General features: G+C 41.2%; 1 protein-coding gene across 1 annotated transcript in view; it reads right to left on the bottom strand.

Annotated features, from left to right (window-relative positions):
* Positions 1-7,075: 7,075 nt before the first annotated feature.
* The window catches only part of LOC115761869 (homeobox protein homothorax), a 34,550-nt gene continuing 19,663 nt past the window's right edge, over positions 7,076-21,962 (bottom strand). Inside the window, exons 4-7 of the mRNA XM_030703868.1 lie at positions 18,050-18,100; positions 15,745-15,795; positions 9,178-9,363; positions 7,076-7,506 (exon numbers count right to left, since the gene is read on the bottom strand). Coding sequence (XP_030559728.1) covers positions 7,432-7,506; positions 9,178-9,363; positions 15,745-15,795; positions 18,050-18,100 — 363 coding nt within the window. The 3' untranslated portion in view covers positions 7,076-7,431. The remainder of the gene's footprint in view (positions 7,507-9,177; positions 9,364-15,744; positions 15,796-18,049; positions 18,101-21,962) is intronic.

Genomic DNA, 21,962 nt, shown 5'->3' on the forward strand with positions numbered 1-21,962 from the left:
TTTAAAAACTATTATTTACAAAATATTTCAATACCCACAGCAAGCTCTTAATGTGATTTGTTAGTTTCTTTTAGTTTAATTTTAATGTATATAATCTATTGATAGTAGAATATAATATGAGGTCTTGGGTGAGTATTTGTACGTTTTTTACAATAAAAGGACTAGCTTGACACGGCACGTGCGCTATTAAATATGCAATAAATTATTTTTGCTTGTTTTTTCTTCGGAATTCGCTAAGCTGCCTGCAAATTATAGAAAATCCCAATGAGGGACACACAATGAGAATGAGAGAGAAAAGTCAATGTAAGCAATAAGCAGGAACACCATTATCTAATGTTCGGCGCGCCATTGAGGCATAAAGCCCCCAATGGGCAGCCCATGCCCACTCCCCATCGCCCACACATCCTCTCCCCCTAAAACCCAATCTACATTCCGAGGCCCATAAGCAGCAAATAGTGCGCAGGAAATAAAGCACAAAAAGGCAATAAAAATTGCCAGGCAGGCAGGCTGGCGAGCTGACTACGAGGTCGAGACTTGAGAGGAGCTCGAGCAGGAGTGAGCAAACTTTTGGCTGACTATTTTGTAGATGTTGGCCGCACTGCTTCCGGGCCAATAGAAATGCCAGCACAACAAACAAAGCAACCCCGCATACTCGCATTTGGACATTGAATTGGGTTGGCTTGGCTTGGCTTGGGTTGGGGGATGCGATCTCTTTGGCAGCCCTAATGGCCAGCAGACAGACACTGAGACGTCGCCAGCAGCGGATTTAAGTGCAAGTGATTTATGTGCTCCATGAAGGGGGGATTGTCTGACTAAGTGTGTGTGCATGTGTTTGTACGTGTGCGTGTGTGTGTGGAAGAAAATTAGCTGATGTAGACATAAATGCGAGCGGGCAAAGTATGCGCCAAATTGCAAATGGCAACGGGCAACGGGCTTTGGCCACAAGCAAAATCAATCAAAAGTCGAATGTCAATTGCCGAGCCAATGTCGAATGCCAAATGACTCTCGCATTAAATATTGAAAATGTAGAAGAGACGAGAAATTCAATTACCATCGGTCGGTCAGTGGAGGGCCAGGCCAGGCCTGGGCCCTTTGATATTTAACCCTTCTGAGGAAACGCTTTTAGCTGCGCCTGTACAGGATAGTTAAGTTCCTGTTTAAGCAGATTAAATTACAATTTACAAGTGGCCAATACAAGCTAAGCGGGCTTAAGTGCTGCCCCGAAGCCGTTGCCGATGAGTGAACCCTTCCCTTGTGGTCGCGAGCCCAGCCCGCACCTTCAAATCCACTTGCGTGCCCGAGCATCGATGATAATTGAAAGGCACTTCAAATGGTCAATGACGGGGTGAGACGCGGGGTCGTATCGCTGGCTAATCGAGTTTGAAACAAGCGTAAATTGTCCTTTTGATATTTGAGTTGACTTCAATTGCTTTTGCGGTGCAAAGTGCAACTCCAGCTCTGGTAATTAACGGTAATTGTGCAGGCACTGCCAACGCCCCAAAGTAGGGCTTCCCTCTGGGCCACAAAGTAGAGCACCATGCGGGGCTTAGGCTTGTGGGGCAGAGGAGCCCATCGGCTAATGTGCGCTAAGCGCTCGCCTGCATTTGCCTAATGACGCAAGCGTAAACGACGCAGCGGACTTTGTATAATTTGTAAGCTTTTAAACCGATTTGCAGCTTAGTTGAGGGCAGCGTAAAAATATTTCGCAAAACAAAACCAAAAACTGTGTGTTTCAGTGGAAAAAATGTTTTCGAGCCAAGACAAAGACTGCGGCTGAAACCGGCTCAGGCGGTGCTCTTAGCTATTTTGGGTGTCTTGTTGTTTTTGCCACATTTTTATGGCATAAATTTCCATTGAATTTGCGATGGCGTTTTTAAAAACGAAAAAAAAAAACAAACGTTTATATATATTAAACAAACTCTATAAAAAGGCGAATGAAAAAAAAAAAAACGAAGCGCATTGATACTTTTGTGGCTTAGCCAAAAGGTTGACACAATCAGGTAGATATGAGTATATAAATATGTATGTATAAATGGGCACTCGATATAACAACAAAAGCTTAGCCGGCTATCCAGCTCGGAAATCGCGGTCTTTTGAAGCGTCGGCTGCCGTTTGAAGCAACACTTGACTTGGGCCATCGACAGAGCAGAAAAACATAGCAAAAACATTTGTGTATAAACGAAACAGCAGCAAAAAAATCATTAAGATTCATTATTTGCCAAACATTTTTTGCTTTATTTTGTATTTCGTTACTGATTGAATTTTATGGTTTGAATTCCAGGAAAACGAAAGCAAATGCATGCGGGTCTTGATAATTAAGTATGTATGAAAAGCATCTATAGAAAAAGAGCAAGAAAAGTTCTACACATTTGTGCCTTTATAAGTACTTGACTTTGGAAAACAATAGATTGAAAAGAATGAATTAAAGTCGGCAAGACTGATTGATTCAGGATTATTCACTTGATTATTAAGTCAATATTGTTTTTTATCTATATTCAACTCAATAAAGTCTTTCTAAAACACAATTCTAGGTAGTTGCATTTTGGTCAGCGCTGGGGTCGTCTAATCCGATTGTCCATACACTCTGATCAATGAATGGAACCGTCATCTCCGTCACTTCGGCATGTCTTTTCACGCCAATGGCTCAAGGTATCGCATTCAACGCTTTTGGACTTCGTACAATTCCCTTGGCGATCGAAAATCGTCAGTGCGACAAAAATTGCTGAAAGTTTTGTATAGAACGCGACTTGAAACCCAACAGCAAAAGCAGAGTAAGCAAAAAAATAAAATAAAATATATAAAAAACAAGATGAGCCGAGGCTAAAAACTTGTCGAGCACATTGGCAACTGCATTGAAACATTAGCAGTGATGACATTTTTGCGGTCGCTCAGCTCCCTATGCTCTGCCCCTGGTTACCGCTCCCGTCTATCAGTGTCTGCGCCTGCGATACGTCTGCAGCCGCTTTGTTTTGGGCCGTTGGCTTTTAAGCCTTAGCTTTTTGGTTTGTTGGGTTTTGGAGTTTTTGCTGGTTGCAGGAAATTCCTGAAGACGCGACACTTCATACATAATAAAAGTGGATCGCCGATCGACGCGTCGATCGCCTTTCGTCAAGAGTCGCCTTGTCGAACACTCGATCCGCTGCACATTGGGCCAAGGCTCAAGCATTGACCAAACGCTGGACTTGGAAATGGGTTTGGGGCTGGGGTTGGGGTTCGGGCTTGGGTTTTGGGTTTTGAATTTTGGGCAACGTATTTGTTGAGCCACCACGACGGCATTTGTAGGGCTTTGTTGGCTTATTAATTGTAGCCTTAGCCTTGGACTTGCACTTGGATGCTGACGTAAGGACGTGGATATCTGGCTGGGTTTTTGTTCACAAATGAATGCACAAATTTCGGACAGCCGCCTGCGGTTGGAGCCACAGACAGTATGACGCTCGATCGAAACAACACAAAGCCGCAAAAAAAAAAGGAGATCCAAGCAGCTAACTCGTATTCGTATTACTCAGGCGAGAGCGCGGCTAATGAGCCTGGCGAGCATCCTTTTTTGTTTGGTCGAAACTGGAACCCAACCAACCAACCAACGAACCGGGCCAGACAAACAGACACCCAAAACCAGTTCGGCTTTTTGACTTAATGCCTATAAAATTATAGGTCTCCCAGCCCAACTGGAAAATTGTGTGGGGCGTTGCTGTAGAAATTAATACAAATGCAGCAAGCACAAAGCATTTTCTTTTACCTTGCCTCTCTTAAGTGGAAAATGCTCAACAAATAAGTATTCAAAGGAAAAGAAACAAAACCAAACGAAATGAAACGATGTCTAACAGCCAACACGCCCCAGGCAATCACGCAAAATGCCAAATTACATGTAGCTACCATTAACAGAACGAAATCATCTAACACGCAGAGCCTCCAGCTTGGCCGGGGCTACAGCACAACAGAAAAAAGTCATTTAAGGTGGTTTTCACATGCCGCACACGAGCCCAGACCCGAGCACGGACCTGGTCCCAGGCTCGCCCAGTTGCCAGCCCAATATTTCAGCATATTTCGGCACGGCAATTCGATCGGGCGCAGGCCATGTCCGACGCTCAAGTTTCAGGCGCAGCACACGCACAAAGCCCGACTCAGGCAACCGACACAGATCAGGCGACAATGCAGGGCAGGCACCCGCCGCAGGGGCAGTTCGCAGATCTTTAACTGTAGTCGCCAGCGCTTTGCCGCCTGCACTGCAGTTGACACTTGAGCTGGGGCGGGGGCGTCGTCGTTACCCTAAGCGGCTTACACGTGCCAGAGGCCATGCCAGTGTACGGAATAGTCTCCATATGAACACAAATGCTTATAAATAAAATGCTGCCACGTAATACGAGCGGGCCTCTCGATTTACAGGCGCTGATAGCAGAAGAGTTTCCTACAAGAGTGAGAGAAAGAGAGAGAGTCCTGCGTTGAAAGTCACAAATTTCGCGATGTTTTTTTACACACTTTAAGCACTTAGAATTTACACTTAGATTTACGACAAGTATGCACATGTAGCCCACAGCACAGAGAACACTCTCTTGAGCAGTTTACAAAACAAAAATTGGGTCGTGATGCAACACAAGATTTGCTTTGGAATAAACATGCCTATATAGAGGGCTGTTGGATGCATGAACATGTTTGATTTAACTAGCTGAAATAAACAACATCAACCGAACTCAAAGTTGATTGAAAATTAAGCGAGGTCCACGGATTTCCATATAGCTTGCTCCAGTAGATCATCTGCGAGTTGGTCAGCATCTTTGTAGGCTTCAGTTAATGCGAGCTAAACGCGTTGTCTTAATAACTAACCTCATTTCGAAAGTGAAAAAAACGTTCTGTGTACTTTTCAAATATACTTTTTTTTCATATATTTATTGGCTAACTCTTTAAACGTTACTCTGTAGTTGTTGTTTCTTAATTCTTTTTCATTTTTGTTTTTGTTTGTTGATTTTGTTTTCTTTTAATTATATTATTAGTATACATATAAATAATTAAAAATATTACATTAAAATGTATTCGTATATCGTATAGAAGTTGCTGCTTGTTTGTTTTTATATGTTGTTTGTTTTTAGTTTTTAGTTTTTAGTTTTTGATTGCGTTTTCTTCTCTGCTAGATCATTACCATAAGTTTTCATATCATGTTTCTCATTTTACAATTTTGCTAAAAACTAAATAAAATTTGTTTCGTAAAACAATAATAATAAAAATGTATGCACGAAGACAAAAAAACTAAATTTTATGCATGTGTGTATATATTTTAAAAATAAAAGCAAAAAGCGTCTCAATTATTTTTAAAATATATATTTACGTATATATTTGTTTGCATTATTTTCATTATTATATTTACTTGTGTTATATTTTTATAAAATATCACCTAAAGCAATTACGTATTTCAGTTTCAGTTTGTATTTTGTTTTTTTTTTTCGGTTTTCGTTTTGTTTTTACATGACAACAATAAAAAATTTTCGCTTTGTTTGCAAAACACTCAATACTCAAAACTAATTATAAGAAAATTATTAAACAAAGTGTTCAACAAAATGCAAAAGCCCGCAAAAATCATAGGAAACAATTCGTTGCAGCCAATTTTTGCAACAGTTTATATATATATATATATATATATATATATATATATTTGTAGTATATATATTTTTTTATTTAGATATTTTTTTTGTTAGTTTTAGTTTTATTTTTTTTTTTTTTTAACTAAAAAGCAACTAAGATCGCTTGGCCACAGATTTATGCTAAAATTATTTATATTATAATTACAGCATTAATTCATTTCGTATGGTTTTTGTTGTTTTGAATTTTTTTCTTTCCATTTTCATGAGACAAAGTACAACAACTATTTTTAAATTTTTTTTTTTAATATAATGTTTTTTTTTTTGTTTCGCAAATATAACTATTTGCAAGATTTTTATGTGTTTCGTTTATTCTTAAGTTGAAAAAATAGTACAAAAGCTTTGACATATTCTCAGTTTTATTAGTTTGTGGTTTTCTTTCACTAATAAACCAGTTGGTTTATAGTCTACTTGTAAAGTTTAAGTATACAAATGACTGCCCATATAGCTGGACTGCAACCGAGTGCAGTTCCATTAAGTACAATGTTTGGTAGTTTATTGTTATTAATATAATTCTTTTTAGTATGCGTAAACTCAAAAGGTAGGAGAAAATAGCGATAGAGAAAGTGCCTAGAGCTGGGAAGAGTTCTTAGGAAATTAGTTAAGGGGGTTTAGGTTTAGTTTTAGTTTAGCTTAGCATACCTAATAATACGTAGCCTTCCGTTACGGATACTAAGAACTATATAACGTACATTAAGTTAGACCGCTATAGTATACATAGAGTTGAAAGGGTAGGGAGTGGGGCGCCCAACCGCATCTAGTTGCAGTTGCAGCTGAAGTTGATTTGGGTTTAGGTTTGGGTTTGGGTTTGGGTTAGGCCTAGTCTAGTTGTAAGTATGATTGGGATAGTACAATGGGATTATCTTATTCCATCTCTTAACTGCTGTTTTTTGAGCACCAAAATCTGCGCTGCTCTACATACGTAGATACGTACTGACATATTTATAATTGTTGATAGTTATTAATTACATGTATTTTTAATAATAGTATCGCGTTTAGCATTTTACGTATTTACTTGTATAGTTAAAAATTTTGCTTAATAAATGCTTAAAGTTTTTTTTTGTTTTTGCTGATCTTGAATTATAACCTAAACAGTATCCCGTTCATTACGTATATTAAGTTTTCGCACGGATTCTAGCTCATTTAAAATGTCATCGTATATGCGCGTTTCAACTCTCAATTAATTAAATTAACTTTAATCTGTTTTTTTTCTTTTTGTCCTTCTTTTTCTTTAAACAATAATAGAAAAACATATGTTTTACTTTATGTTTTATTCGTATACTTTGCATTTGAACTCAGGTTGATTTTTCTTTTATTTATCTTCTTATTTACGTATATGAGTTGCACTTGGTTCTCCATTCTCTTCAAGAACGCATTGAAATAAGATTTATAAAAGAAAATAAAAAAAAAGTGAAAGTCTTACAAAAAAAAAGACTATAAATTTGTTTATATTTGTTCTTTTTTTTGGCAAGGTCTTTTAGTGTTGTAAAACACGTTGAAAAAGGACGTATTGAAAAATCGTATACACGTTGCTGAAGTAAATAATATTGAAAAGCCAACCAAAAAGAGAATACACTTTTCTTAAAGCGTTAATTTTTTGTTTTTTTTTTGTTTTTGTTTTTTGTTTTTAACTTGTAAGCAGCCTAGGCTTTCGTAGAACTACATGCTAAAGTTATATTTTATTATAGTTTATTTTTAAAGAACTTTGCTTGTAGATAAATTTATGCTTTTCTGCTGCGACACCCACCCAAGCACACACACGCACACACACGCGCGAACTCTCACACACACACAGAGCGAATTAAAAGTCCGCTTCGTGCTTGATGCGATAACTGGCATAGGTTTCTTCCAGCGGCGCAAAGTCTTGGGTGTGGGGCTGTGTTTAAGTTCCAAAAAGAAAATTGGCACCAGAGTTGTAATATAGAGAAATGGTCTTTAGATATAATAGTTCAAGAGATAATATTGTGTGCTTCTGTTACTGTAACTATGTCTGTGTTTGGTTTGTGGAGGGGCTTGTTGGCAATATTTACAAGTTTACAAACTCAAAACGATAACGTCGATCGTCTATCGGAAGTTTTCGACGCAGTTGCAGCTGCCGACTGACTGTACCCGGGCAAAACGATGCCCCTGCAGAGTCAGGGCCATGCATATTAGACTATCTTTCATATCATATTAATATATAATATATAATATTTATGTATATAGTTTCTATATAGAGTTATGTGCATATGTAAATTGTTAAAATTGGTTAGTTTTGGGTTAGTAAACTTTCTTGTAATATAATATTTTGTTTTTTGTTTTTTTGTTTTTTTTGTTGTATTTTAAATTTTTGTGTTATTAAGTAGTGAAAATAATAAAAAGTTGTTAAATGTTTTTAATAATAATTAATAATATATTGGCGAGCTATATGGGCCTCTTGCAAAAACGAAGTACTGGAACTTTTACTTATTTTTTCTCTTTTGCATAGTTTTCTTTAGTTGTTGGTACTTTTTACAAATTAAGCAAATTTTTTGCGCTAATTATTGTTGCTCAGTTGCTGTATCTTCTTTTTTAAGTAATTTACAAGTTGAATGTATTCTATTTTTGTCTCCACAAAGAGAGCACAAAAATAAATAACATGACTTATGTTTTGCATTACTTTGTTTTTCGTTTTTAACTTAAATTTATGGCTCTCATTTTACTGTACAAAAACAGACAAATTCTAACGGCCAAAGCATCAGCATCAGCATCAGCAGCAGCAGCAGATGCAATTGCAGTACCCAACAGCAGCGCTCAGCAGCAACAACAGCAGCAGCAGCAACAGCTGTCGAAGTTTGGTTGGTCGGACCCTGGAATTTGGGCGTCTCAATCGCCTCACGGCCGCTTGGAAGCTCGTTTGTAGTAGTTGTTGTTGTTGTTGTTGTTGTCAACGTATTGTTGTTGTTGTTCTTGTCGTTGTCGTTGTCGTCGTTGTCATCGTCGTTTGGCCGCTGGCGTTGAGTCCTTGCAGTTGTTGTTGTTTATACGTGGACATTGCTGTTGTTGCTAGTGCTATCGCTATTACTATATAGTTGTTGTTGATGTTGTTGCTTTTGCTTTTTGCTTTTTGCTGCTGCAATTGCGTTCGTTAGAAATTTGCGTATTTCTTTCTCATTTATTATTTGCTCTCTTGTACTGTATTTTGTAATTCTCTTGACTAATTTACAATGTGTGTGTGTTCTTGTTCTTGTTCATAATTACGTACAACTTCTTCTGCGTTTTTTGATTGGATTTTATTCATCAATATTATTATTATTGTTATTGTGATCTTCAAATAATCATTGAGATTATTGTTTTGCATCATGTTTTGTTGTAGTTTTGCAAAATTAATTAATTTTACTTAATTTCTTATGCAGTTTCGCAACATTCTTATTTTTGGTTATTATTATTGATTCATTTAATCCCAGGGCATTGTGAGCACCCGCTTCGTTTTTGCAAGAAGGTCGTTATCGTACTACGAACATGGGTGCACCACCGCATTGTAGCTCGCCAATATAGGACCATGTGCTCCCGCGAAGGGGGTACTCACAACGTCTGGTGTACTAGCTCCATCGGTGTGCGATGTTGAATCGGCATTACTTCTTCCTTCACCATTTGCTGAACCTAATTCTGGTGGTTTGGTGGTGTCCCGTTCGTCAATCACTAAATCTATTGGCATTTTACCCTTTAAACATGAGATATATCGATGACAGAAATTATCGCATAGTTCATGCACCTGCAAAGAGAAACCCGCAAATTGCCATAATTGGGGCGGCGAGATAAAAGAGAAAGAGAGAAAATGTTGTGTGAGAAGAGCGACGCCATGACAATTATACAATTATACGTATGTGCAAATAAACAATATATATATATATATATGTATATAGCTTAAGTATTTATATTATACTAAACTAAAAACAAAATATATTCATTTGAAAATGTTTCTTCTTACTCTTATTTATAAATACAATAGAGGTAAAAAATAAGTTATAGAACTATCGATAGAATGTATCTATTAATTCTTGTCGGTTCGGCAAGTTCACATATTCTATCGATAGTGTTAGAGGGGTAAGTATCTATAGCCTTTCATCTCTATAACTTACGCAAATAATATGCTACATAATCTAATCAGGCATTGCAATACGTTTTCGCCTAACTCATATTCTACATTCGGGACTTCATTAGGCATTCTGTTGGTTTATAAGACATTCAACTTGACAGACAGAGACAGCTGCAAGCACTTAGCGCCATTGCATTCTTTATGCTAACAGCAACGCAACAACACGACTGACAATAACAACAACAACGACAGCAACAACAAAAAAGAAAAAACCTGCTTTGCTCCCGCTGCAAATGGCATGCAAATTGCTTTTTATGCGTTATCCATGGCCTGGCTCTGGACCCGGGCCACGCAAATGGTTGATGATGGCACTCAAAAATGGCGTAGACAACGTCAGCAACAGCAACGGCAACAGCAATGGCAACAGCAACAGCAGCAGCAACCGCTAAGCTTAGAAGGTGTACGCGCTTGCAGGCGATAAAAATGCGAGGCCGGCCACATAAATATGCATAGAGAGCTGGCTGGCCAAAAGCGTTGGTCGGAAAGGAAGTGCTGGCCAGCCAAGTTTAGCCGCAGGGCACACTTTTAAGCAAGCAACAGCAACAGCAACAACAAGCAGCACGTGCAGCATACAGACGATCGCTGGCGTCACCAGCAACAGCAGCAGCAAACGGGCCAACAAAATGCGTTTTTAAAGCCCTGCTGTTGTTGTGTTGGCTGGATCCAAAAACTCAGTCCAGTGTATGCGTGAGTGTGTGTATGATTAAACAAATGCGATAAGGCCAAAGTGAGTGTGAGTCAGGCGGAGCGCATATGCAAATATGCAAAAAGGCTGCGCACCAAAGAGGAATGCAGCCGCCGACACGGCTAAAAAGAAATTAATTGCGCTGGGCTCGAGCAGCCAGAGCAACAGCAACAACAGCAACACCAACAACAACAACAACAACCAACAGCCCAGCAGCAGCAGTAACTGCAACAACCAACAGGGTGCTCCATTTAAACGGGCAGGCATTTAATTTACGAAAAAGTGCGCGTTGCTTATGCAAATTGCTTGTTGCTGTGTTCTTGCAACGGCTGCTGCTGCTGCTCTCGTTGCTTTTTTTTCGGCATACGAAAGCTGCAACAGTTGCTGGCGGGCGGGCTGGCTTGCTGGCTATTAACTTGTTGCCCATTGCCAAAACTTGCCAAACTCGTTTTCAGGCTGCTGTTGTTGCTGCTGCTGCTGATGCCGCCGATGTTGAAGTTGCTGCTGCCTGTGTTCAATGTTATTGTCACCAAAAATATGACGTTGATAAAAACTGGCAGCATCAACTGGTTTATGACAGGACTCAAATTAGTCGTTGCGGCTCGCTGATAACAGCAGCAGCAGCAGCAGCAACATGTTGTCGTATATGTATAGCTGTCAAAGTTGCCATAACAATGCACATAAAGCGCGCAATTAGCACGCCAGCAACATGTTGCCAGCGCGCAGTTGCAGTAGCCTGCATGTAACAACAACAGCAGCACCGCACAACAAAACACAGCACCAAGGCATAAATACTTACTAAATTGATATGTTTATGCGGCTTTATGCTCAGTTGCCTGTCTCGGTCCGGGACGGGACGTGGCCCTTTGTGGCATGTTGCTGTTGCTGCTTGCTGCTGCTGCGATGCTCGGACGCTGATAATTTTTGATTAATTTGTCAGCGTTGTGTGTGACATTTAAACAGCTCATTGCGATATTTATGACTGCTGGCTGCTGCTGTGACTGGCTGTTGCTGCTGCGCATTGGGTGGGCACAGCAGCAACTCACGACTGGGACCCACAGCAGCAACAGCAGCAGCAGCAGCAATAGTGGTGCCAGCACAGGGGGCGTTGCTTGTTGTAAGCGTTGTAAATGTTACAGTCATTTGTACATCCTGTTAAGCAAAACTTTTCACAGTCCCGTCCTCGCCACATTTTACAGCTTCCTCTACCAGCGATACGATCGCAATGTGTCCGGGCACATAGTTTTGTTTATCCCCCCCTCGCCAACTGTCTTATTGCACTATTGCACTTTGCCTGCATTCGTTTCTCTCTAATCTAATGTAAATCGCTCCAATCTGCGCAGTGGTAATTTTCGATTTCCGTTCATAGATAGCGTTAAATGTTCTATAGAGAGATGACGACTAGACCAGCTCCGACTGAGATTCACACGAAACCGACCAACTAACACAGCCTCCAGTCTCGGTTCCAGCCCCAGCCCCAGTCGCAGTCTCTGTCCCAGTCCAGCAACAAGTTTTTTTCTTTTTTTTTTATGCATTTTGTTTAACAAGCGTGCGGCAAAAAATGTACAACACTGCTGACATTTAAATGAAATGTAATTAAAAAACCCACAACAACAACAATAACAGCACTGGCAGCCGACAAACAGTACAAACTGAATCTAAACTGTTGGCAAAAATAAATATTTTAATTCAGGGAAAAAAATAGATAGAAATGTTATTCGGCTTTGAAATGTAAATGTGGCGAACTGTGAATGCGCTGCGAGCATGGGCAAACAGAAACGTTTACGGATACCCAACAAAAAGTAATTGCAAAACTGAATGCAAAATATAATGTTAACAAATGTTAATGAAAACGCTGCAAAGGGAAACAAACCGAAAAAAGTGAGAGTTGCAGAAGGATAAAGAAATGCTGCTTTGAGAATGTTGGACAATTGTAACGTTAACGGACGCGCGTCAGAGCGGAATTTCAATATAATTGCTAGAGTGTAGAAACACTTTAGTAAAGTATTTAAATTTGAATACGTACTATGTATTAATTTATGCCATTTCTATTCATTTCTTGTTTTGCATTGGAACAAATCATGTTCGATTGGAAATACTTTAAGTGTTGGTAAATTAGTGTAAGGACCGAAAAAAATAATAATAATGAAACCCACACATATTTCATTCCTCCCTATTCAAATCTCGAGTCCAGCTTGCCGTGTATTTCGCTTAGCCGAAAAATAAAATTCAGCTGTTGGTGTTGTAGCACCAAACTGGCCGAGCCATCAAAACAAGACCCCCAATTCGGTGTTGTGCTGCGCATACGTAGTGTGGTATTGGACGTAGTTGTGGTAGTTGTAGTGCCCCCATGCCGGTGCCGGTACCGGTACGGCCGCCAAGCTGTGACTGCTTACCCCCTACCGGGGTGTGTGCAACTGACCCAACGTGTGTTGTGTGTCTGTCTGTCTGTCCATCGGTCGGTCGGTCTGTCGGTCTGCTGAGGCACTGTCCCACTGCCCGTTTGTCAATTGCAATGCGCCGTCGTCGTTGAGTGTTTTTGTTTTTTTGTGTTCAGCTTTTTTTTGCATGTGACTCTGTGACGAGAATTGTCCGTGCTGGATGGGAACTGAGGACTGGGCAAATGGGGCTGGCAAACCAGTTTTGACAGACACAAGTCTTGAAGCGTCTTTTTAACTGATTCTGTGTGTTGTTTTTAGCAGCAGCAACAAATATGCACAGATACAGATACAATATATACAATAAATGTACATATATATATGTATATATAAATACATATAGACGCTTTTTGCCAGTCAGCCCGCACATTTTATTTAAGTATTATATATTTATTTTTTCTTTTTGTATTTATATTTATTTTATACACCAAAATCGCCCGCTGCATTTTGTTGGCTGCATATAAATGAATTGTATTTTTGTTGCTGCTGCTGCTGTTGTCGTTGTTGTTGTTGTTGCTGTTGTTGTTGTACAAGTTGCTACAGTTCTTTGTGCCGATTGTTGGTTGTTGCCGTTGCCGATTGTTGGTTTGTCGTGGTTCGTGTGTGTCGCAAGCTGTGTGAGTGACAAATGACAAAACAAAAACCTGTCGTGGGCTGTGTGCTCTGTGCTGTGTGATGATGATAAAGATCTCGTTCGCTTCACTACTCCTCTGTTTGTAATACAGGGTGCCACTTGCAACAAATTGCAGCTGGCTGACTGGCTGACTGCCTGACTGACTGAATGAGAATGATCAGCCAACTGACTGACTGAGTGACTTGACTTGACTTACTGCACTACTTTCAATAGAAAGCGCTTTATGCAGTTGGTAATTAAGATTGGCCAACGTTAATTGCACATTGATTGACTTTTGTTGTTCGTATTTGTCATTGTTGGCATTTTGTCATTAGTCCCAGTTCCAGTCGCAGCCCGAACACAACTGTAAATGACTTCGTGGGCCTACACAACATGTCTCGAGACCCGAGAGCTGCCCAAATGGATCGGCTTCGTATTCTTATAACGTTTGCATGCGTTCTGATTGTTGTTTTTATAATGCTTTGCATAATTTCTTACTTAAGACTTAATTGAAAAACACAAAAAAAAAACAAACAAAAAAACAGATGACTGGCTTAGCTCAAAGCCCGACTCAGCTTCGTTTTGGGCTTCAGTTTGAACTTCAGCTTCGGTTTCAGTTTCGGTTTTTGTTCCCGGCCCAACGGTCGACGCTCCACGCTTCGCTGCGCATTTGCCTAATTAATTTTCTTGGCACAGCAGCAGCAACAGCAGTGGACAGTGAACCAGCGGTGGAGGCAGGGCGCAGGCATTAATTACGACCACGTTGAGGAACAACTTCCATTAAGACAGCCGCCGCACACACACGCACCCAAGCTAGTCAAGCTCTTGCATATTATTTGAAATTAAAACAAATTAGGCAACCTGTAATTTTTCCATTTAGATTATAAAGTGTCCAATAATAAAGTAGGTGTTGCTAGTTGCTGCATTCCCAAAATTATATATGCGCGTCTAGGGTTGTTCAGACAGACAAAGAGCGAATGAGAGGGATGGGGGCATCCACACCTCATGAATTAACAACAAAGCAGCGCCGAAAATGAATGCGTTCCATTGTGCGTTGCTCAATGCAAATATCGTGGGCTTTTGAGCACCATCCGCCCCACCGAGCTGCTGTTGTTGTGGTTAGTATCTTGGGCAAACACCTGCCCTTAGCGTCTGCTCGCAACCCCGCCAGGTCAGCAAATATTTGCCCCCCGCTCGCTCCTATCTCGGTTTGTTAATGCTATGTCACATCCTGTCGGTCGGCATATTTCTGTACTTATCTCTATGTAAAGCTATGCAAGCGGCTTTCATGTTACAATTTTGATTGGCAATTAATGCAGTTTTGGCCACGGCCAGCTGCACGGCCAGCTTCACAGTTGTTGCAGTCGTTGTCAATGCTGTTGCTGCTGCTGTTGAGCTTTAATTTAGACATTTGCAAGAGAGATATGACCGCCTGCTGTGTATGCCTGTGCCTGTGTGTGTTTGTGTATGTATGTGTTTCTGTCTCCAATTGGAGCCTGCCTACAAGCTCAATAAAATGTCAACACAAATGTTGGCAATTGAAATACCCGCCATTTGGTAACTTTGCTTATGCCATACCCTCTAAACAAAACAAACTTGGAAATGGGTATACCTAAGCTCAGCATATATGTATTCGATGCATTTTAAAAGTCTACGTTACATTCATTAAATATACTCAACTCGTCCTTCCATATATCTATCTATAAGCCTATAAGCATGTCGATCTCAGTGACTATATGAGACTGCGATTACCATGTGCAGTATTCATTGCCACATTAAGTTTATGACCTATCTTTTACTGCAGGGTATCTATCAGTATTGTCTATAGCACTCGGACTTAATTTTTTTGCAATTGATTTATGGGTTTTATGGGTGGTCGTTGGGCAGCTAGCTAGTGATAAATGTTTGTAGCTTGGCTAGCAGTTAATTGCATGACTGCTGAGTTTCCAGCTCTGAGTTGATGATATGCAGCCAGAAGAGTGGCCAAGGAGTGAGCAATAAAAGTAGCACAGATAACTGAAATTCAGTTAACAATTTGTAAAGGCTTTACAGTCAATCTGACCACATAGAAATCCGCGCAGCTATAAAGTATGATTTTTCAATTCAATGTTAAATACCCCAATTCTGCTTTGAAAATAAATACTTCATCGATGTTTGAAAACGTATTGCAATTTACCTTTAAGACAAACCAATTCAAAAAAATAAAATTAAATACTTAATTTAGACTTATGTAATTTGTAGTTATATTCATGTTTACTTACTTTTTCTAACTCTAAAAGGTGAAACCGAAGCACTTGTATTGCTTGCACCATCTGCAAAGAGAGGGGCGAGAAAGAGAGAAAGAGAAAGAATGAACAAACATGAGTTATGCATATCACATATGATAATAAAATTCTTAGCCGTAAAAAAGGCCTCCAAACAAATCGTTTGACGCCCCAGAACCATCCACACCATAGTCCACACTCACACACACACACACACACACACATGAATCGCAAGAGCGCCAACTGTTAGGGTGACCAGATGCTAATTAAAACGTCAGTTTGACATTTGACATTTTTACGAGGCTGCTAACTGGTGTGGCCGCTGCTGTTGCCGCCACTGTTGCTGCTGCTGCTGCCGCTTTTGTTGTTTGCAGCAGCTGGTGCCGGCAAAAAACTTTAAAGAATTTCATTTAATGCCAAGCCGCGGCCAACTGAACCGCATAGTAAAATAATAACATAGAGAAAACATGCTATAAACATTTTTATAGCACATCCACATAAGAGTGTTTGTGTGTGCATGCGTGTGTGCGTAAATATCTAAAGCACAAAACCGCCAAGAGTTTTTTTAAGTAAGTGTTACTAAATGCACTTTTAAATGTTCAAACATGAACTCTGTGGTGCTGGGAGGAGAAGCGGTGGTTACTCAGTCCACCACCAGCAGCAGCAGCGGCAGCAGCAGCACCGCAGAGTGGTGGCATGCCAAAATGATTTATGGCCAAAGTACGCAGGCGCACACGGCCACGGCCAGAGCCATAGCCATAGCCATAGCCGATCAGTGTAGACCAAGATACTCAAACCCAGGTCCGGGTGCCAGCTGTTTGTGTCTGTGTGTATTGCCTGTTGCTGCATGTTGGGCCCGGGCTGGCATTCAGTGAGTTTGTACTACAACTAATAAACTAATCTGCAAGTGCATAAAATTAGGGCCACCGCCAGAGATTTCTCTGCTGCGGCTGCTGATGCTGTTGCTGCTGCTGTTGCTGTTGCTGGCGACTAATACGCCATAAAACCAGCGACATTAAACGCCAGCAACAGCAGCAGCAGCATCTCTGTTGCTCTACGTGAGTGAGTGACACATTTACGACTAAGCAGAGGCCGCTGTCGAGTGGTACGAACGCAGCCGCAATTAAAATTAGTTTTGCCCCTTAATCTCTTTATATGCAGCAGCAACAGCAGAAACAGCAGCAGCAACTGTTGACGCGATTTGCGCAGCCCAATTGCATGGCTCGTTTTGCACTTTTTGCACGCAGCATTTCCGTCTTGGTTTACATGGGCTCCAAAATTGCCTGGAAATTCGCTGGATTCAAACTGAGAGGCTGTAGCGACATTCTGACTCATGTGTTGCTATGCACCAAGAAATGCAGATGCATGTTGAGCCCAGTGATAAAATATATTTCAGTTGGCTAAGCCAACACATGCATTTTTTTAGCATTAGATATGATCTGATTGATCATTAATAGAGATTGGCATAATTCACAGACTTTAATGCACTTGTTGCCCTACAACGACAGCTGATCACCATGATCATCATTGTCGCTAGCAACAACAACATCACGCCATGATCGCCGTCAAGGTTGCCTTGATGGCATTTGCCTTTGCGTTGGGGCTCTGACTCTGACTGCCCAGATCTGAATGCATTTAACTAACCCACGAGCACGACGACGACTTTATTGTTGTTGCTTTTGTTGCTGTGCTGTTGCTGTTGCTGTTGTTGCCGTCGTCTTTTGCACACCCAAAGGCTGCCCATTTAGAGAGTGCAAAAATGTCATATGCATCATTAAATCGTTCTGCTTCATATTGTAGTCGACGTCGAGCATCGGTCGTTGGTCGTTGCTTGTCTCCCCGTGCCCAGCCTCAGCCCATTTCGATTCCCATCCCCATCCTGAACCGAGGGCTGCAGTAGCAGCCGCAGCCGCAGCCGCAGCAACAGCAACATGCAGAAATCAAAATGCGTGTCAGAGAAAAGTATGGCAACGCTGTCCAATAAAATGACTAAACAACTTAGTCCGCCGCCAGTGAATGACAGCGATGACGCTATGGATGTCGATGCGGACTTGGACTTGGACGTTGCTGCTCGCTGCAAGTGAACAAACAAATGCTCATAAATTGCTTTGGCTGCTGCTAAATTTGCTGTGATTTATTCTAAATAAAAGAAAATTATTCAATTGTTGTCATTGTTTTGGGTCAAGGTGATCGCACGGACACACACATTCGCCCATACACACACACACACACACTTGGCTAGGCCGTGATCTTTTGGCTTGTTGCTGCAACATAGTTGCCGGGCGCCGTTTTGTTTACTTACCAGTGAATCCACTTCGGGATCTGCGGTATAGTAGGGTTTCTGTGATCTTATCTGAAATGAGAGACAAAGAGGGAGAAAGAGAGGGAATGAGTATAAAAGAGAAACACTTTGTATACTAGTTTCAAATCGTTGCAAATATGCATAAGCAGTGGCAGCTGTTGCTGCTGGTCTGTATGTTGCTGCTGTATGTTGCTGCTGCTGTGCGGAATCTTGACGAACGCAGGCAGGTGGTAACTGCAGCTCCGAGCCACTCCGTGACTAGGTCGCCAATGTTTTCTGTTGTCCGTTGTCCGTTGCCTGTGTCGCCGCAGTTTTATGATGCCAGCTCACAGTCCAAGCGATAAGCGCTCAGCAGGCAAATATAAACCAGGCGGCAGCAACAGCAACAACAACAACAGCCGAAACAACAACAGTAAATAGATGGTTACCAAAACCCAGCATGGGAAACGCAACATTTGCGTAAAATTTGCTGTTGCTGTTGTTGCTCATCAGAGCAGAGGTGACTCGATGACTCGCTGTGACCATAAAAGCGATTCTCGTTTTTTTATTTTTATTGCAAAAGGCAACAGAAATAAACCACACACTTAGATAAAAATCACAAAAGCAATATGAGGCTAGATAAAAAAAATGGCCACACAGACCGCGACCGACCAAAATGCGACAGAAGGTCAAATAAATGCTGCGAATTATTTGTTGATTTTATTATTGTTGCTGTTGCTGTTGCTATTAGTGAAGATTGCTGTTCGGTTCATAGCGCTTTGTTGGCTCTCACGGAACAGCATGGCCTGCCCCATGTGAGATCTGTGAGACCAGCTCGGGTTGTTCTTCAATAGATATATAGATAAACAGCAAGCACATAAAAAAGAGCTACACCCGCTGCGAAATTTTATACCGTCGCAGATCTTGAGTCGACCTTGTACTTGCGTTCATTTTTCTCTTATTCTGCTTTTGGCTTGGCAATAGACCACCCAGTTAACAAAACTATGCAAGGCTGCACTGCAAGCAGTCCTTCAGAGACAGAGATCAGATAATAGATTTGAAGGCAGATGCATAGATAAAAAAAAACTGCAATGATCTGTAAAAGATAACTGTTATGTCTTTGAACTAGACAAAGTTTACGTTTAAAGACGCCCAAAATCATTTATTAGATTTAAATTGATTATCAAACTATGTATATTAGCGAACTAGACCAAACTGTTTACCAACTACAATTTGGTATACATGAAATACATAAAAAGCAATTCCAAGCTAACCATAAACTCTAAATATCCACACATGCGGCGTCTTTCAGCTGGCAAATCTCTCTTCAAGACACGCCATACTGGACCATACTTGAGTATCGTAACGGCAATTTGGATCAACTGAGGCATAGACGACTAATAATTATGTTGCGCACTCGCACATCGAGCGTCAGATCGGATCGTTAAGGAGTTCAAGTCCAAGTCGGACTCGTTGGCCAGACATCTGCAGATATGTGGGTACCAGGCAACAATGAAACATGAGAAAAACGCCCCATTGTGAGGCGAACAGAACAACAATTACAACTGCAACAACAACAACAACAACAACAGCAACAACAATAACTGATAGAAGCCACAGCCATTGAAGAGAGTATGAAAACGTAGCAAAAGTTGCGTGTGGAGAGTTGTGCCAAAGTTGTTGCCAGTTGGCTTTAATGTTGCATTTTCAAATGCTGGTTGGTCGCTGGCGTTGCACACACACATACACGAGCACAAAAGCACTCACACATACTCACACACACACACACACACACACACATACATATATAGTTAGGTACGTGTGGAAGTTGTCAAACTGGTTTGCATGATAACTCTCCGTTTGGATGGCTGACTTGCGACCAGGTCGCGCTTTTGCTTTAGCTGATATGAAAAGCACGAGGGTCGCCGGTTTCTTTATGTAGGGGAGACATCGGGGAACTGGGGAACTGGCATATTGCACACACGCACTTCTCCGGCTCCGACTCAGTCTCAGCTAAATCAAAATGGCTGCCAGCAGATCTCCTCCGAGAGGCTCTCAGCTACTCTCAGTGGTAATTACAAGCCCAAGCCGAAGCCCAAGCCCACTGATAAGCGCTGGCCCAATGGGCAAATGAAATGCTGTTGTCTGCGATGCGGTTTTTAAAAATGTATAAATCATTGGCAACAAGCGAATACACAGCATGAGACAAGTCTATAAATAAGCCGAGACAGCGAGTCAGCAGCGGGCGTGAAAATAACATCAACATGAAATGAAAATCAAAATGAAAATTGAAATGAAAACTAAAAGGAAAATTCTATACACTGCGCCCAGTCGAGAACATTTTGTCACCACGGCCGCGTGGGCGTCTGCAGCTGACAATTTCATATTTATAGCCAACGCAAAGAAGCGTATTTTCAATTTCCAAGTAGTGTCCAATGCGGAAACCCCAAAAAGCCATACACACACCCGAACACCCCAACATCCAAACACACTCTCACATACGCACTTTAAAAATAAAATAGAAAATTGCGTGTCATGTCGCCCATGGGCTGTCCGAGTTCTTGACTTGTGCCCAACACACATTCTAATCAGTTTCACATGGGCAGCTCATAAATTTTGCAAGCAACGGCGACAAAATAAAATCACTACTGTTTAGATACTGCTCTTCAAGCGTTTTTATGATGCCCCCATAAATGCAATTATACAACCGACAGCTACAGCCACAGGCACACCACAATGTACCTGAATGGTGGGGTTTGGGTTTCGGTTCGGGTTCCGGTGGGGTTTTTCGTTTCGTTTTTGGTTTTAGATTGTCTGGCAGGGTACCGCCCCGAAAGATACACAAACGCTGTAGCAAGATCGGACCCTCGCGTAGGTGCCATAAATTGTATGGCATTTTCAAATCAAATTCATTTCATCAACCTGGCCACGTGCTATCAACCAAAAGCAGCAAGTATCATGTCATAAAAGCCAAAGTAAAACCTAATATACATGCGTATATACAAACACCAATATATACTTGGAATTATGATTCAATCAGAACTGCTTTTAATTTCTCACATGATAAATTTATAGAAATTTGAGCCACTAAAAACCGAAATAAAAATCGAAACGCAATCCACAAAAGAGCTCAAGTCTATAAAACGCCTCAAATGTTGTGCATGTTTGTATGTGTGTTTGTGTGTTGGCGGAGCAGCATTTGTTTTTGCTACGTTTTTATTATGCCAATAGCTAGGAGCTGCTCGTCCGGGTCCGCCCGCGTTTATAGCCCTGGCATTGTGCTGGCCATAAACCTGTGCGCAGTGGCGGAGAAAGAGGACGTCAGCGCAGAGGAGGGCGCAGTGTGAGCTGCAAGTGTATAGCGAAGTCTTGAGCACTTGAGTAATGGCCATAAAGCGCGCCCAGCAAACGGCCATAAAGCAATTTATGCACCCGGCCATGTCGACTTTTGGAATCAGCGTGCACAGTAGCCCAAGAGCCGGACAGCGAGCGATCACAAGCGCAAAGCCCCAAACCCCAAGCACTCGAGAAACTGCAGTGATAACAGCCGCAGACGCATCGTCATCGACTCTTCAAAAGCAACAAATGCTCGTGAGCTGGAACTAGTTCATATGAACTGACAGAATTGTGGCTCAACGCACGTTTTTCTTATTAGCTTATCTAAGCTAATGGTTTCTGTTTGTATGTGCGTCTTTGTTTGTTTTATGTGTGTGTGTGTGTGTGTGTTTTTGTGTGTGTTTGTGTGTGTGTTTTTGTGTGTGTTTTTGTGTGTGTGTGTGTGTGTGTGTGTGTAAAGGTATGTGTGTGCTTGAATGTGTGTGGAGATCTGCAGTTCGGCTATGTGGCGCCTAAATTGCTGCACGTAGCTACATTAATTTTTTTATTACTTTTGTATTTGGCTGCGTGCTACGGCGCCGGACTCGGCCCTAGTTCC

Source organism: Drosophila novamexicana, unplaced genomic scaffold, assembly GCF_003285875.2.
Source record: "Drosophila novamexicana strain 15010-1031.04,08,12 unplaced genomic scaffold, DnovRS2.1 tig00000512-arrow-arrow-pilon, whole genome shotgun sequence".
NCBI classification, from domain to species: Eukaryota; Metazoa; Arthropoda; class Insecta; order Diptera; family Drosophilidae; genus Drosophila; species Drosophila novamexicana.